The sequence below is a fragment of the Hemibagrus wyckioides genome, linkage group LG13 (assembly GCF_019097595.1).
Source record: "Hemibagrus wyckioides isolate EC202008001 linkage group LG13, SWU_Hwy_1.0, whole genome shotgun sequence".
In the NCBI taxonomy this organism is placed as follows: domain Eukaryota; kingdom Metazoa; phylum Chordata; class Actinopteri; order Siluriformes; family Bagridae; genus Hemibagrus; species Hemibagrus wyckioides.
The window spans coordinates 1485001-1502500 of record NC_080722.1 but is presented as its reverse complement, the minus strand read 5'-3'; the positions used below and the strand labels follow the sequence as shown (position 1 = coordinate 1502500).

General features: G+C 45.1%; 1 protein-coding gene across 4 annotated transcripts in view; it reads right to left on the bottom strand.

Annotated features, from left to right (window-relative positions):
• LOC131363830 (sphingomyelin synthase-related protein 1-like) overlaps positions 1-17500 on the bottom strand; it is a 29985-nt gene that overhangs the window by 4511 nt on the left and 7974 nt on the right. For 2 of the 4 annotated variants that reach the window (XM_058406752.1, XM_058406751.1), the window contains exons 2-4: positions 9991-10285; positions 1523-1784; positions 1348-1443 (exon numbers count right to left, since the gene is read on the bottom strand). In XM_058406752.1, coding sequence (XP_058262735.1) covers positions 1348-1443; positions 1523-1784; positions 9991-10276 — 644 coding nt within the window. In that variant the 5' untranslated portion in view covers positions 10277-10285. The remainder of the gene's footprint in view (positions 1-1347; positions 1444-1522; positions 1785-9990; positions 10286-17500) is intronic. The other 2 variants (XM_058406754.1, XM_058406753.1) reach the window with 1 other exon arrangement.

The window sequence follows — 17500 nt, the reverse complement described above, 5'->3', positions numbered from 1 at the left end:
TTATGAAAGTCCAACAGTTATCGGATATTCATATACAAATATATGTCTGTATATATGTGTATATATATAAATATAATAATATCAGGAGTAAAGTGTCGGTGCAGTGTGCACACAAAGATGTATAGTGAGTGTGGTTATTGTGTGTGCAGAGTAGTGCAAGTATACAAAGTAGTGCTGTTATTGTGTGCGAGACAATCTGAGATAGAATGTAATGTTCATGTGGGGGGTAAGTCCAGAAAATCCAGGTTCTAGGTGTACTGGTTGAGGACCCGAATGGCCTGCAGGAAGAAGCTCCTCCTTATTCTCTCTGTGTTTGCCTTCAAGGAACAAACGTTTCCCTGACCGCAGCAGAGAAGAGTCCATTGCTGTATATAGTGTCCAGGTCAGGAAGCTCGGTGCGGATGGTGCGCTCGGCTGATCGCACCACCCTCTGGAGAGCTTGCCTGTCCTGTTTGGTGCTGTTCCCAAACCAGGCTGTGATACTTCCCGTCAGGATGCTCTCAATGGTGCAGGTGTAGAATGTCTTTAGCACCTTTGAGGGCAGTTTAAAGTCCTTCAGGCGTCTGAGATGATAAAGACGCTGCCGGGCCTTCTTCACCGGGGTGTTAACGTGACAGGACCATGTCAGGTCCTGCGTGATGTAGACACCTAGGTACTGGAAACTGTCCACTCTCTCCACTGGGGACCCGTTGATGATGAGGGGCTGGTAATTCCTCTCCTGCTTTGTGCTAAAGTCCACTATCAGCTCCTTAGTCTTGCTGAAGTTCAGGAGGAGATTGTTGACCTGGCATCATGTCTCCAGGTTTTTAATCTCCTCTAGGTAGGCCGTCTCGTCGTTATTGGAGATGAGGCCCACCACCACAGTATCATCCGCAAACTTCACGATGTTGGTGGAGCTGGAAGTGGCCACACAGTCATAGGTGTACAGAGAGTACAGCAGGGGGCTCAGAACACAACCCTGGGGGGCTCCAGTGCTGAGGATGAGACATGTTCGCCCATCTGTCAGGAAGTTGGAGATCCATCAGCATGAGGATGGGCTGAGGCCCAGTATCTCCAACTTAGTGGTGAGTATGGAGGGAATTATGGTGTTAAACGCTGAACTGTAGTCAACAAATTTTTACATTTTAACATAATTCCCCTTCCTGCTGTCCAGATGGCTCAGGGCTGTGTGATGGAGGTGTGCGATGTCTTGGAAATGAATGAATAAAAAGTAAAATCTGTAGGAGTTTATACACTGTGCTGCTGCCATGTGATTAGAGATCTGCCTGAATGTGCAGCTGTTCCTAATAAAGTGGACAACGAGTGTGCGTGAGTGAGTGTGTGTGTGTGTGTGTGTGAGAGAAAGACCTGTGTTTGTGTAGCAGCAGTACGATTAGCCAGACACTACACAGGATGACTCCACACGCCTCGGCCATGGCGAAGGCCCAGGGGATTCTGGGAACGCTGCAGAAACAGAAGAGTGACACTCAATATAACAGAGTTCTATATCTTAAATATATATCACACACACACACACACACACCTGTCCAGGAAGATGTCGGGTAGCGGAGGATAGGTGCGCATGTCCGGTACGCGCTCATGAACGATGACCATGACGAAGGAGGTGAAGCCGAAGACGAGGGTGACGTAGACGGAGCTGAGCGCGGTCTTCCAGTACTCTGGGTCCAGACGCCGGTTCTGCTGCTTCTGCTTCCCGTTACTGTAGGAGAACTGTTCACCTCCCAGAACATCACTCACGCTGTCCCGCTCCCGCACCGAATCCCCGTTACACAGCCACTCCACCCCTACACACAGGGGACAGAAACGTTACCATGGTAACGGCAACAGCTATGACATCTATGCCGAGCTACACACGTGCGTGTATGTGTGTGTGTGTGTGTGTGTGTGAGATTACCAGTGCCCCCCTGTGGTGAGTGTGTGTCGTGAGTGAAGCCGAGCTCTGTGTGTGTGTGTGTGTGTGTGTGTGTGAGATTACCAGTGCCCCCCTGTGGTGAGTGTGTGTCGTGAGTGAAGCCGAGCTCTGTGTGTGTGTGTGTGTGTGTTATTACCAGTGCCCCCCTGTGGTGAGTGTGTCGTGAGCGAATCCGAGCTCTGTGTGTGTGTGTGTGTGTGTGTGTATTACCAGTGCCCGCCTGTGGTGAGTGTGTGTCGTGAGCAAAGCCGAGCTCTGTGTATGTGTGTGTGTGTGTGTGTGTGTGTGTGTGTGTGTGTGTGTGATTACCAGTGCCCCCCTGTGGTGAGTGTGTGTCGTGAGCAAAGCCGAGCTCTGTGTATGTGTGTGTGTGTGTGTGTGTGTGTGTGTGTGTGTGATTACCAGTGCCCCCCTGTGGTGAGTGTGTGTCGTGAGCGAAGCCGAGCTCTGTGTGTGTGTGTGTGTGTGTGTGTGTGTGTGTGTGTGTGTGATTACCAGTGCCCCCCTGTGGTGAGTGTGTGTCGTGAGCAAAGCCGAGCTCTGTGTATGTGTGTGTGTGTGTGTGTGTGTGTGTGATTACCAGTGCCCCCCTGTGGTGAGTGTGTGTCGTGAGCAAAGCCGAGCTCTGTGTGTGTGTGTGTGTGTGTGTGTGTGTGTGTGTGTATTACCAGTGCCCCCCTGTGGTGAGTGTGTCGTGAGCAAAGCCGAGCTCTGTGTGTGTGTGTGTGTGTGTGTGTGTGTATTACCAGTGCCCCCCTGTGGTGAGTGTGTCGTGAGCAAAGCCGAGCTCTGTGTATGTGTGTGTGTGTGTGTGTGTGTGTATTACCAGTGCCCCCCTGTGGTGAGTGTGTGTCGTGAGCGAATCCGAGCTCTGTGTGTGTGTGTGTTATTACCAGTGCCCCCCTGTGGTGAGTGTGTCGTGAGCAAAAGCCGAGCTCTGTGTGTGTGTGTGTGTGTGTGTGTGTGTGTGTGTGTATTACCAGTGCCCCCCTGTGGTGAGTGTGTGTCGTGAGCAAAGCCGAGCTCTGTGTATGTGTGTGTGTGTGTGTGTGTGTGTATTACCAGTGCCCCCCTGTGGTGAGTGTGTCGTGAGCGAATCCGAGCTCTGTGTGTGTGTGTGTTATTACCAGTGCCCCCCTGTGGTGAGTGTGTCGTGAGCAAAAGCCGAGCTCTGTGTGTGTGTGTGTGTGTGTGTGTGTGTGTGTGTGTATTACCAGTGCCCCCCTGTGGTGAGTGTGTCGTGAGCAAAAGCCGAGCTCTGTGTGTGTGTGTGTGTGTGTGTGTGTGTGTGTGTGTATTACCAGTGCCCCCCTGTGGTGAGTGTGTGTCGTGAGCGAAGCCGAGCTCTGTGTGTGTGTGTGTGTGTGTGTTATTACCAGTGCCCCCCTGTGGTGAGTGTGTGTCGTGAGCGAAGCCGAGCTCTGTGTGTGTGTGTGTGTGTGTGTGTGTGTGTGTGTGTTATTACCAGTGCCCCCCTGTGGTGAGTGTGTGTCGTGAGCGAATCCGAGCTCTGTGTGTGTGTGTGTGTGTGTGTGTGTGTGTGTGTGTGAGATTACCAGTGCCCCCCTGTGGTGAGTGTGTGTCGTGAGCGAAGCCGAGCTCTGTGTGTGTGTGTGTGTGTGTGTGTGTGTGTGTATTACCAGTGCCCCCCTGTGGTGAGTGTGTCGTGAGCAAAGCCGAGCTCTGTGTATGTGTGTGTGTGTGTGTGTGTGTGTATTACCAGTGCCCCCCTGTGGTGAGTGTGTGTCGTGAGCGAATCCGAGCTCTGTGTGTGTGTGTGTGTGTGTGTGTGTGTATTACCAGTGCCCCCCTGTGGTGAGTGTGTCGTGAGCAAAGCCGAGCTCTGTGTATGTGTGTGTGTGTGTGTGTGTGTGTGTTATTACCAGTGCCCCCCTGTGGTGAGTGTGTCGTGAGCGAATCCGAGCTCTGTGTGTGTGTGTGTGTGTGTGTGTGTGTGTGTATTACCAGTGCCCGCCTGTGGTGAGTGTGTGTCGTGAGCAAAGCCGAGCTGTGTGTGTGTGTGTGTGTGATTACCAGTGCCCCCCTGTGGTGAGTGTGTGTCGTGAGCAAAGCCGAGCTCTGTGTATGTGTGTGTGTGTGTGTGTATTACCAGTGCCCCCCTGTGGTGAGTGTGTCGTGAGCAAAGCCGAGCTCTGTGTGTGTGTGTGTGTGTGTGTGTGTGTGTATTACCAGTGCCCCCCTGTGGTGAGTGTGTGTCGTGAGCAAAGCCGAGCTCTGTGTATGTGTGTGTGTGTGTGTGTGTGTGTGTGTATTACCAGTGCCCCCCTGTGGTGAGTGTGTGTCGTGAGCGAATCCGAGCTCTGTGTGTGTGTGTGTGTGTGTGTGTGTGTGTGTGATTACCAGTGCCCCCCTGTGGTGAGTGTGTCGTGAGTGAAGCCGAGCTCTCTGTGTGTGTGTGTGTGTGTGTGTGTGTTATTACCAGTGCCCCCCTGTGGTGAGTGTGTGTCGTGAGCGAAGCCGAGCTCTGTGTGTGTGTGTGTGTGTGTGTGTGTTATTACCAGTGCCCCCCTGTGGTGAGTGTGTGTCGTGAGCGAATCCGAGCTCTGTGTGTGTGTGTGTGTGTTATTACCAGTGCCCCCCTGTGGTGAGTGTGTGTCGTGAGCAAAAGCCGAGCTCTGTGTGTGTGTGTGTGTGTGTGTGTGTGTGTATTACCAGTGCCCCCCTGTGGTGAGTGTGTCGTGAGCGAATCCGAGCTCTGTGTGTGTGTGTGTGTGTGTGTGTGTGTGTGTGTATTACCAGTGCCCCCCTGTGGTGAGTGTGTCGTGAGCGAATCCGAGCTCTGTGTGTGTGTGTGTGTGTGTGTGTGTATTACCAGTGCCCCCCTGTGGTGAGTGTGTGTCGTGAGCGAAGCCGAGCTCTGTGTGCGTGTGTGTGTGTGTGTGTGTGTGTGTGTGTATTACCAGTGCCCCCCTGTGGTGAGTGTGTGTCGTGAGCGAATCCGAGCTCTGTGTGTGTGTGTGTGTGTGTGTGTGTGTATTACCAGTGCCCCCCTGTGGTGAGTGTGTGTCGTGAGCAAAGCCGAGCTCTGTGTGTGTGTGTGTGTGTGTGTGTTATTACCAGTGCCCCCCTGTGGTGAGTGTGTCGTGAGCGAATCCGAGCTCTGTGTGTGTGTGTGTGTGTGTGTGTGTGTATTACCAGTGCCCCCCTGTGGTGAGTGTGTGTCGTGAGCGAATCCGAGCTCTGTGTGTGTGTGTGTGTGTGTGTGTGTGTGTATTACCAGTGCCCCCCTGTGGTGAGTGTGTGTCGTGAGCAAAGCCGAGCTCTGTGTATGTGTGTGTGTGTGTGTGTGTGTGTGTGTGTATTACCAGTGCCCCCCTGTGGTGAGTGTGTCGTGAGCGAATCCGAGCTCTGTGTGTGTGTGTGTGTGATTACCAGTGCCCCCCTGTGGTGAGTGTGTCGTGAGTGAAGCCGAGCTCTCTGTGTGTGTGTGTGTGTGTGTGTGTGTGTGTGTTATTACCAGTGCCCCCCTGTGGTGAGTGTGTCGTGAGCGAAGCCGAGCTCTGTGTGTGTGTGTGTGTGTGTGTGTGTGTGTGTTATTACCAGTGCCCCCCTGTGGTGAGTGTGTCGTGAGCGAAGCCGAGCTCTGTGTGTGTGTGTGTGTGTGTGTGTGTGTGTGTTATTACCAGTGCCCCCCTGTGGTGAGTGTGTGTCGTGAGCGAAGCCGAGCTCTGTGTGTGTGTGTGTGTGTGTGTGTGTGTGTGTGTTATTACCAGTGCCCCCCTGTGGTGAGTGTGTGTCGTGAGCGAATCCGAGCTGTGTGTGTGTGTGTGTGTGTGTGTGTGTGTGTGTATTACCAGTGCCCCCCTGTGGTGAGTGTGTGTCGTGAGCGAAGCCGAGCTCTGTGTGCGTGTGTGTGTGTGTGTGTGTGTGTGTGTATTACCAGTGCCCCCCTGTGGTGAGTGTGTGTCGTGAGCGAATCCGAGCTCTGTGTGTGTGTGTGTGTGTGTGTGTGTGTGTGTGTGTATTACCAGTGCCCCCCTGTGGTGAGTGTGTGTCGTGAGCAAAGCCGAGCTCTGTGTGTGTGTGTGTGTGTGTGTGTGTGTGTTATTACCAGTGCCCCCCTGTGGTGAGTGTGTGTCGTGAGCGAATCCGAGCTCTGTGTGTGTGTGTGTGTGTGTGTGTGTATTACCAGTGCCCCCCTGTGGTGAGTGTGTGTCGTGAGCAAAGCCGAGCTCTGTGTGTGTGTGTGTGTGTGTGTGTTATTACCAGTGCCCCCCTGTGGTGAGTGTGTCGTGAGCGAATCCGAGCTCTGTGTGTGTGTGTGTGTGTGTGTGTGTGTGTGATTACCAGTGCCCCCCTGTGGTGAGTGTGTCGTGAGCAAAGCCGAGCTCTGTGTATGTGTGTGTGTGTGTGTGTGTGTGTGTGTGTGTATTACCAGCGCCCCCCTGTGGTGAGTGTGTGTCGTGAGCAAAGCCGAGCTCTGTGTGTGTGTGTGTGTGTGTGTGTGTGTGTGTGTGTTATTACCAGTGCCCCCCTGTGGTGAGTGTGTGTCGTGAGCGAATCCGAGCTCTGTGTGTGTGTGTGTGTTATTACCAGTGCCCCCCTGTGGTGAGTGTGTGTCGTGAGCAAAGCCGAGCTCTGTGTGTGTGTGTGTGCGTGTGTGTGTGTGTTATTACCAGTGCCCCCCTGTGGTGAGTGTGTCGTGAGCAAAGCCGAGCTCTGTGTGTGTGTGTGTGTGCGTGTGTGTGTTATTACCAGTGCCCCCCTGTGGTGAGTGTGTCGTGAGCAAAGCCGAGCTCTGTGTGTGTGTGTGTGCGTGTGTGTGTGTGTTATTACCAGTGCCCCCCTGTGGTGAGTGTGTCGTGAGCGAATCCGAGCTCTGTGTGTGTGTGTGTGTGTGTGTGTGTGTGTGTGTGTTATTACCAGTGCCCCTCTCTGGTGAGTGTGTGTCGTGAGCGAATCCGAGCTCTGTGTGTGTGTGTGTGTGTGTGTCAAAGTCAAATTTATTTTAAAGCACATTTAACACAACTTAGTTGACCAAAGTGCTGTACAATTCTAAAATAGCTGCAGACAGAGAAACAGATAAAATAAAAATATAAAATAAAAAACAGGGAGAAGAATACCTCATCACTCAGTATTAAATGCCAATGTGTATAAAAAGGTCTTAAGGTGAGATTTAAAAATAGGAAGAGTAGGGACCTGCCTGATGTACAGGGGCAACTCATTCCAAAGTTTAGGGGCTGCCACTGAAAAGGCACGATCACCCCGACTCTTCATCCTAGATTTAGGTCCTGTAAGTAAAAGTTGCTCACCAGACCTGAGAGACCGTGCTGGACTATATGGCTTTAAAAGGTCAGAAATGTATTGAGGTGCTAAATTATTCAGGGCTTTGTAGGCCATTAACAATACTTTAAATATGACCCTGAACTGCACAGGGAGCCAGTGTAAGGACGCTAAGACAGGGGTTATGTGTTCCCTTTTACGTGTTCCCGTTAAAAAACGTGCTGCAGCATTTTGGACCAGTTGCAACCTTGAAATCGAGGCTTGGCCAACACCAACATAAAGGGCATTACAATAATCAAGCCGGCTTGAAATAAAAGCGTGTATAACCTTTTCAAGATCTTTTCTTGTTAAAAGCGGCTTGACCCTGGACTAGAGCCTAAGCTGAAAAAAGCTAGCTTTGACAACAGAGTTAATTTGCTTATCCAGTTTAAAATCACTGTCCAATAAAACACCCAGGTTTCTAGCAGTTGGTTTTACATAAAGTTTAAGGGAACACGTCTCAGGGAAAGGGTCAACACAGGCTCCACTAGGTCCAAATACCAGCACTTCAGTTTTAGTCTCATTAAGACTCAGAAAATTTACTGCCATCCATGCTTTGACATCCTCCAAACATTCCAAAAGTGGTGTTAAAGTGTTTGTATCCCTCTGTTTCAGAGGAAGATTGATTTGAATATCGTCTGCAGAACAGTGAAAGGACATTCTATGCTTCCTAATAATGGATCCCAATGGCAGTAGGTAAAGTAAAAATAATAAAGGCCCAAGAATAGACCCTTGTGGGACCCCGCATGTGAGGATTGCTGATGAGGATACAGTGTTACCAAGACCAACAGAAAAACTTCTGTCCATCAGGTAAGATCTGAACCAATCCAGGGCAGAACCAGTAATCCCCACACTGTGTTGCAGACGATATATGAGAATGGAATGATCCACAGTGTCAAATGCAGCTGAGAGATCTAAAAGCAGAAGAATGGCAAAATTCCCTGAGTCACTAGTTATTAAGAGATCATTAAAAACTTTTAAGAGGGCGGATTCAGTGTTGGGGAGAGCTTTAAAACCAGACTGGAACACCTCAAGAATGCCATGTGCATCTAAGTAAGACTGGAACTGTACAGAGACAATTGTCTCCAGTACTTTTGAAAGAAATGGTAACTTGGATATTGGTCTGAAGTTAGACAGAATCGAGGGATCCAGGTTAGGTTTTTTAATTAATGGTTGCACCACAGAATGCTTAAGGGTCTCAGGCACAACACCAGTGGTCAGACTGACATTTAAAATTTCCTGAACCACTGGTCCAATGGTATGAATGATCTCTTTAAAAAATCGAGGAGGGATAACATTGGTAGGACAGGATGAAAATTTCATATGGCCTATAATCTCCTCTAAAAAGGAAAGTGAAACAGGCTCAAACTGGTTAAAAGCAGCAGAGCATGTAGCACTAATGGATGGATCACAAGATGGAGGTGATATAAGTGCTCTAATATTTTTAATCCTATCCACAAAAAAATGCAAAAATAATTCACACCTTTCAGGGGACTCAACAGGACATGTAGGCTGTGAAGGACTGAGAACAGCATTAATAGTGCTAAAAAGAACATGAGGTCTGGTACAGTTGTTTAAAATAATGGCTGAGAGATATTTTGTCTTCTCAGCTTTTACAGTTCTCTGATAAACACTTAAGCTGCTCTTCACAATTTGAAAAGATACATGTAACTTGTCTTTCTTCCACTTGCGCTCAGCTCTCCTACACTCACGCCTGGCAGCACGAGTGGTGTTATTTATCCAGGGTGCAGGTTTAGGTTTAGAGCGCAAGGTTCTGAAAGGTGCGACACTATTCAAGATATTACGGCAGGTTACGTTAAATAAAGATGTTAACCCCTCAACGTTAAAACAATTAGAAGTATCTAAAAACAACTCAGGAGTATTATTAAAAGCAGCACAGAATTGTACAGCAGTAGAAGAATTAAAAGAACGACAGCACCGTGCAGGTACACACTGTTTAGCGGTTTGACAGGGCAGCGGGATCTCAAACACAACAGGCATATGATCAGAAAACAGCACATCACATATCTCTATATTAACAACTGGAAGCCCACAGGATAGAACAAGATCTAACGTGTGTCCCTGCTCTTGTGTAGGACCTGACACCAACTGAACAAAGTTAAAAGAATCAATAAGATTTAAAAAGTCACTAACTAGAGGTTTGTTAGGACAACAGATGTGAATATTAAAATCTCCAACAATAAGAACCTTATCATATTTAGACATAATCCCAGCCAATAAGTCTGAAAAATCACTGATAAAGTTCTTATTATATTTAGGTGGTCTGTATATCACGGCGCATAATACCGGAGAAGAGTGCTTCAGTTCAAAACTGGAATAGTTTCAGTGTGTGTGTGTGTGTGTGTGTGTGTGTGTGTGATTACCAGCGCCCCCCTGTGGTGAGTGTGTCATGAGTGAAGCCGAGCTCTGTGTGTGTGTGTGTGTGTGTGTGTGTGTGTGTGTGTGATTACCAGTGCCCCCCTGTGGTGAGTGTGTGTCACGAGTGAAGCCGAGCTCTGTGTGTGTGTGTGTGTGTGTGATTACCAGTGCCCGCCTGTGGCGAGTGTGTGTCATGAGTGAAGCCGAGCTCTGTGTGTGTGTGTGTGTGTGTGTGTGTGTGTTTACCAGTGCCCCCCTGTGGTGAGTGTGTGTCATGAGTGAAGCCGAGCTCTGTGTGTGTGTGTGTGTGTGTGTGTGTGTGTGTGTGAGATTACCAGTGCCCCCCTGTGGTGAGTGTGTGTCATGAGCGAAGCCAAGCTCTGTGTGTGTGTGTGTGTGTGTGTGTGTGTGATTACCAGTGCCCCCCTGTGGCGAGTGTGTGTCATGAGCGAAGCCGAGCTCCTCCAGGGCGTCTGCGTTCTGTTTCTGTAGCCTGCGCACACAGAGCATGAGCCTCTTGATGTCCCCGAGCACTTTGAGCTCGAGCGGCGGAGAGCGCAGGTCAAACTCGGTCAGTGTGAGGAGGCTGGTGCCGTCCAGCCGATGTTTATTACACAGCAGCTCCACGTAGTCACTGAAACCTTCATCACGCAGCCAGCGGCCAACGTGCTTCACCGTCCAGGAGCGCACTGATCCCACCATCGCGCTGCGCTAACACACACACACACAAACACACTGTCATATAAACACACAAACACACTGTCATATAAACACACACACACACTGTCATATAAACACACAAACACACTGTCATATAAACACACACACACACAAACACTGTCATATAAACACACAAACACACTGTCATATAAACACACAAACACACACACACAAACACACTGTCATATAAACACACAAACACACTGTCATATAAACACACACACAAACACACTGTCATATAAACACACAAACACACGGTCATATAAACACACACACAAACACACACACTGTCATATAAACACACACACAAACACACTGTCATATAAACACACAAACACACTGTCATATAAACACACACACAAACACAGTCATATAAACACACAAACACACTGTCATATAAACACACACACACAAACACACTGTCATATAAACACACACACACACTGTCATATAAACACACACACACACACTGTCATATAAACACACACACAAACACACACTGTCATATAAACACACACACACACACACTGTCATATAAACACACACACACACTGTCATATAAACACACACACACACACTGTCATATAAACACACACACAAACACACACTGTCATATAAACACACACACACACACACACACACTGTCATATAAACACACACACACTGTCATATAAACACACACACACTGTCATATAAACACACACACACACTGTCATATAAACACACACACACTGTCATATAAACACACACACACACACACACTGTCATATAAACACACACACTGTCATATAAACACACACACACACACTGTCATATAAACACACACACACACACACACACTGTCATATAAACACACACACACACACACACTGTCATATAAACACACACACACACACACACACTGTCATATAAACACACACACACTGTCATATAAACACACACACAAACACACACTGTCATATAAACACACACACACACACACACACACTGTCATATAAACACACACACACACACACACTGTCATATAAACACACACACACACACACACTGTCATATAAACACACACACACACACACACACACACACTGTCATATAAACACACACACACACACACACACACTGTCATATAAACACACACACACACACACACACTGTCATATAAACACACACACACACACACACTGTCATATAAACACACACACACACACACACACACACACACTGTCATATAAACACACACACACACACACACACACTGTCATATAAACACACACACTGTCATATAAACACACACACACACACTGTCATATAAACACACACACACACACACACACTGTCATATAAACACACACACACACACACACACACACTGTCATATAAACACACACACACACACACACACACACTGTCATATAAACACACACACACACACACTGTCATATAAACACACACACACAGTCATATAAACACACACACACAAACACACACTGTCATATAAACACACACACACACACTGTCATATAAACACACACACACACACACACTGTCATATAAACACACACACACACACACACACACACTGTCATATAAACACACACACAAACACAGACATATAAACACACACACACACACACACTGTCATATAAACACACACACTGTCATATAAACACACACACACACACACACTGTCATATAAACACACACACACACACACACACTGTCATATAAACACACACACACACACACACTGTCATATAAACACACACACACACACACACTGTCATATAAACACACACACACACACACACACACACACTGTCATATAAACACACACACACACACACACACACACACTGTCATATAAACACACACACACACACACACACACTGTCATATAAACACACACACACACTGTCATATAAACACACACACACTGTCATATAAACACACACACACACACTGTCATATAAACACACACAGTCATATAAACACACACACACACACACACACACACACACACACACACACACACACACACACTGTCATATAAACACACAAACACACACACTGTCATATAAACACACACACACACACTGTCATATAAACACACACACACACACACTGTCATATAAACACACACACAAACACACTGTCATATAAACACACAAACACACACACTGTCATATAAACACACACACACACACACTGTCATATAAACACACACACACACACACTGTCATATAAACACACAAACACACACACTGTCATATAAACACACAAACACACACACTGTCATATAAACACACACACACACACACACTGTCATATAAACACACACACACACACACTGTCATATAAACACACACACAAACACACTGTCATATAAACACACAAACACATTGTCATATAAACACACACACAAACACAGACATATAAACACACACACACACACTGTCATATAAACACACACACTGTCATATAAACACACACACACACACACACACACACTGTCATATAAACACACACACACTGTCATATAAACACACACACTGTCATATAAACACACACACACTGACATATAAACACACAAACACATTGTCATATAAACACACACACAAACACAGACATATAAACACACACACACACACTGTCATATAAACACACACACTGTCATATAAACACACACACACACACACACACTGTCATATAAACACACACACACTGTCATATAAACACACACACTGTCATATAAACACACACACACTGTCATATAAACACACACACACTGTCATATAAACACACACACTGTCATATAAACACACACACAAACACACACTGTCATAAACACACACACACACACACACAGTCATATAAACACACACACACACACACACTGTCATATAAACACACACACACACACACACACACTGTCATATAAACACACACACACACACACACACACTGTCATAAACACACACACTGTCATAAACACACACACACACACACACTGTCATATAAACACACACACACACACACACTGTCATATAAACACACACACACAGTCATATAAACACACACTGTCATATAAACACACACTGTCATATAAACACACACACACACACACACACACACTGTCATATAAACACACACACACACACACACTGTCATATAAACACACACACACACACAGTGTCATATAAACACACACAGTCATATAAACACACACACACACACTGTCATATAAACACACACACACACACTGTCATATAAACACACACACAAACACACACTGTCATATAAACACACACACAAACACACACTGTCATATAAACACACACACAAACACACACTGTCATATAAACACACACACAAACACCCAGTCATATAAACACACACACAAACACACACTGTCATATAAACACACACACAAACACACACTGTCATATAAACACACACACACACACAGTCATATAAACACACACACACAGTCATATAAACACACAAACACACACACTGTCATATAAACACACAAACACACACACTGTCATATAAACACACACACACACACACACAGTCATATAAACACACACACACACAGTCATATAAACACACACACACACACAGTCATATAAACACACACACACAGTAATATAAACACACACACACACAGTAATATAAACACACACACACACAGTCATATAAACACACACACACACACTGTCATATAAACACACACACAAACACACTGTCATATAAACACACACACACACACACACACACTGTCATATAAACACACACACACACACACACACACACACACTGTCATATAAACACACACACACACACACACTGTCATATAAACACACACACACACACACACTGTCATATAAACACACACACACACTGTCATATAAACACACACACACACACACACTGTCATATAAACACACACACACACACAGTCATATAAACACACACACACAGTCATATAAACACACACACACACACTGTCATAAACACACACAGTCATATAAACACACACACACAGTCATATAAACACACACACAAACACACACTGTCAAACACACACACACACACTGTCATATAAACACACACACAAACACACACTGTCATATAAACACACACACAAACACACACTGTCATATAAACACACACACACACACACACTGTCATATAAACACACACACACACACACACACACACTGTCATATAAACACACACACACACACACACACACTGTCATATAAACACACACACACACACACACACTGTCATATACACACACACACACACAGTCATATAAACACACACACAAACACACACTGTCATATAAACACACACACACACACACACTGTCATATAAACACACACACACACACACACACTGTCATATAAACACACACACACACACACACACTGTCATATAAACACACACACACTGTCATATACACACACACACACACACTGTCATATAAACACACACACACACACTGTCATATAAACACACACACACACACAGTCATATAAACACACACACTGTCATATAAACACACACACAAACACACTGTCATATAAACACACACACAAACACACTGTCATATAAACACACACACACACACACTGTCATATAAACACACAAACACACACACTGTCATATAAACACACACACACACACACACTGTCATATAAACACACACACACACACACTGTCATATAAACACACACACACACACACTGTCATATAAACACACACACACACACACACTGTCATATAAACACACAAACACACACACTGTCATATAAACACACACACAAACACACACTGTCATATAAACACACACACACACACACACACACTGTCATATAAACACACACACACACACACTGTCATATAAACACACACACACACACACACTGTCATATAAACACACAAACACACACACTGTCATATAAACACACACACAAACACACACTGTCATATAAACACACACACAAACACACACTGTCATATAAACACACACACAAACACACACTGTCATATAAACACACACACAAACACCCAGTCATATAAACACACACACAAACACCCAGTCATATAAACACACACACAAACACACACTGTCATATAAACACACACACACACACTGTCATATAAACACACACACACACACACTGTCATATAAACACACACACACACACACTGTCATATAAACACACACACACACACTGTCATATAAACACACACACACTGTCATATAAACACACACACACACACAAACACACTGTCATATAAACACACACACAAACACACACTGTCATATAAACACACACACACAAACACACACACTGTCATATAAACACACACACACACACACTGTCATATAAACACACACACACACACACACTGTCATATAAACACACACACACACACAGTCATATAAACACACACACACAGTCATATAAACACACACAAACACACACACTGTCATATAAACACACACACTGTCATATAAACACACAAACACACACACTGTCATATAAACACACACACACACACACTGTCATATAAACACACACACACACACACTGTCATATAAACACACACACACACACACACACACTGTCATATAAACACACACACACACACACACACACTGTCATATAAACACACACACACACACACTGTCATATAAACACACACACACACACTGTCATATAAACACACACACACACACACTGTCATATAAAAACACACACACACACACACTGTCATATAAACACACACACACACACACTGTCATATAAACACACACACACACACACTGTCATATAAACACACACACACACACACACTGTCATATAAACACACAAACACACACACTGTCATATAAACACACAAACACACACACTGTCATATAAACACACAAACACACACACTGTCATATAAACACACACACACACAGTCATATAAACACACACACACAGTAATATAAACACACACACACACAGTAATATAAACACACACACACACACAGTAATATAAACACACACACACACAGTCATATAAACACACACACAGTCATATAAACACACACACAAACACACTGTCATAAACACACACACACACAGTAATATAAACACACACACACACAGTAATATAAACACACACACACACAGTCATATAAACACACACACACACAGTCATATAAACACACACACAAACACACTGTCATAAACACACACACACACAGTCATATAAACACACACACACAGTCATATAAACACACACACACAGTCATATAAACACACAAACACACACACAGTCATATAAACACACAAACACACACACTGTCATATAAACACACAAACACACACACTGTCATATAAACACACACACACACAGTCATATAAACACACACACACACACACAGTCATATAAACACACACACAGTCATATAAACACACACACACAGTCATATAAACACACACACAAACACACTGTCATATAAACACACACACACACACACACACTGTCATATAAACACACACACAAACACACTGTCATATAAACACACACACACACTGTCATATAAACACACACACAAACACACACTGTCATATAAACACACACACAAACACACACTGTCATATAAACACACACACAAACACACACTGTCATATAAACACACACACAAACACACAGTCATATAAACACACACACAAACACACACTGTCAAACACACACACACACACTGTCATATAAACACACACACAAACACACACTGTCATATAAACACACACACACACACACACTGTCATATAAACACACACACACACACACTGTCATATAAACACACACACACACACACACACTGTCATATAAACACACACACACACACACACACACACACACAGTCATATAAACACACACACACACACACACACTGTCATATACACACACACACACACACTGTCATATAAACACACACACACACACAGTCATATAAACACACACACACACACAGTCATATAAACACACACACAAACACACACTGTCATATAAACACACACACACACACACACTGTCATATAAACACACACACACACACAGTCATATAAACACACACACAAACACACTGTCATATAAACACACACACAAACACACTGTCATATAAACACACACAC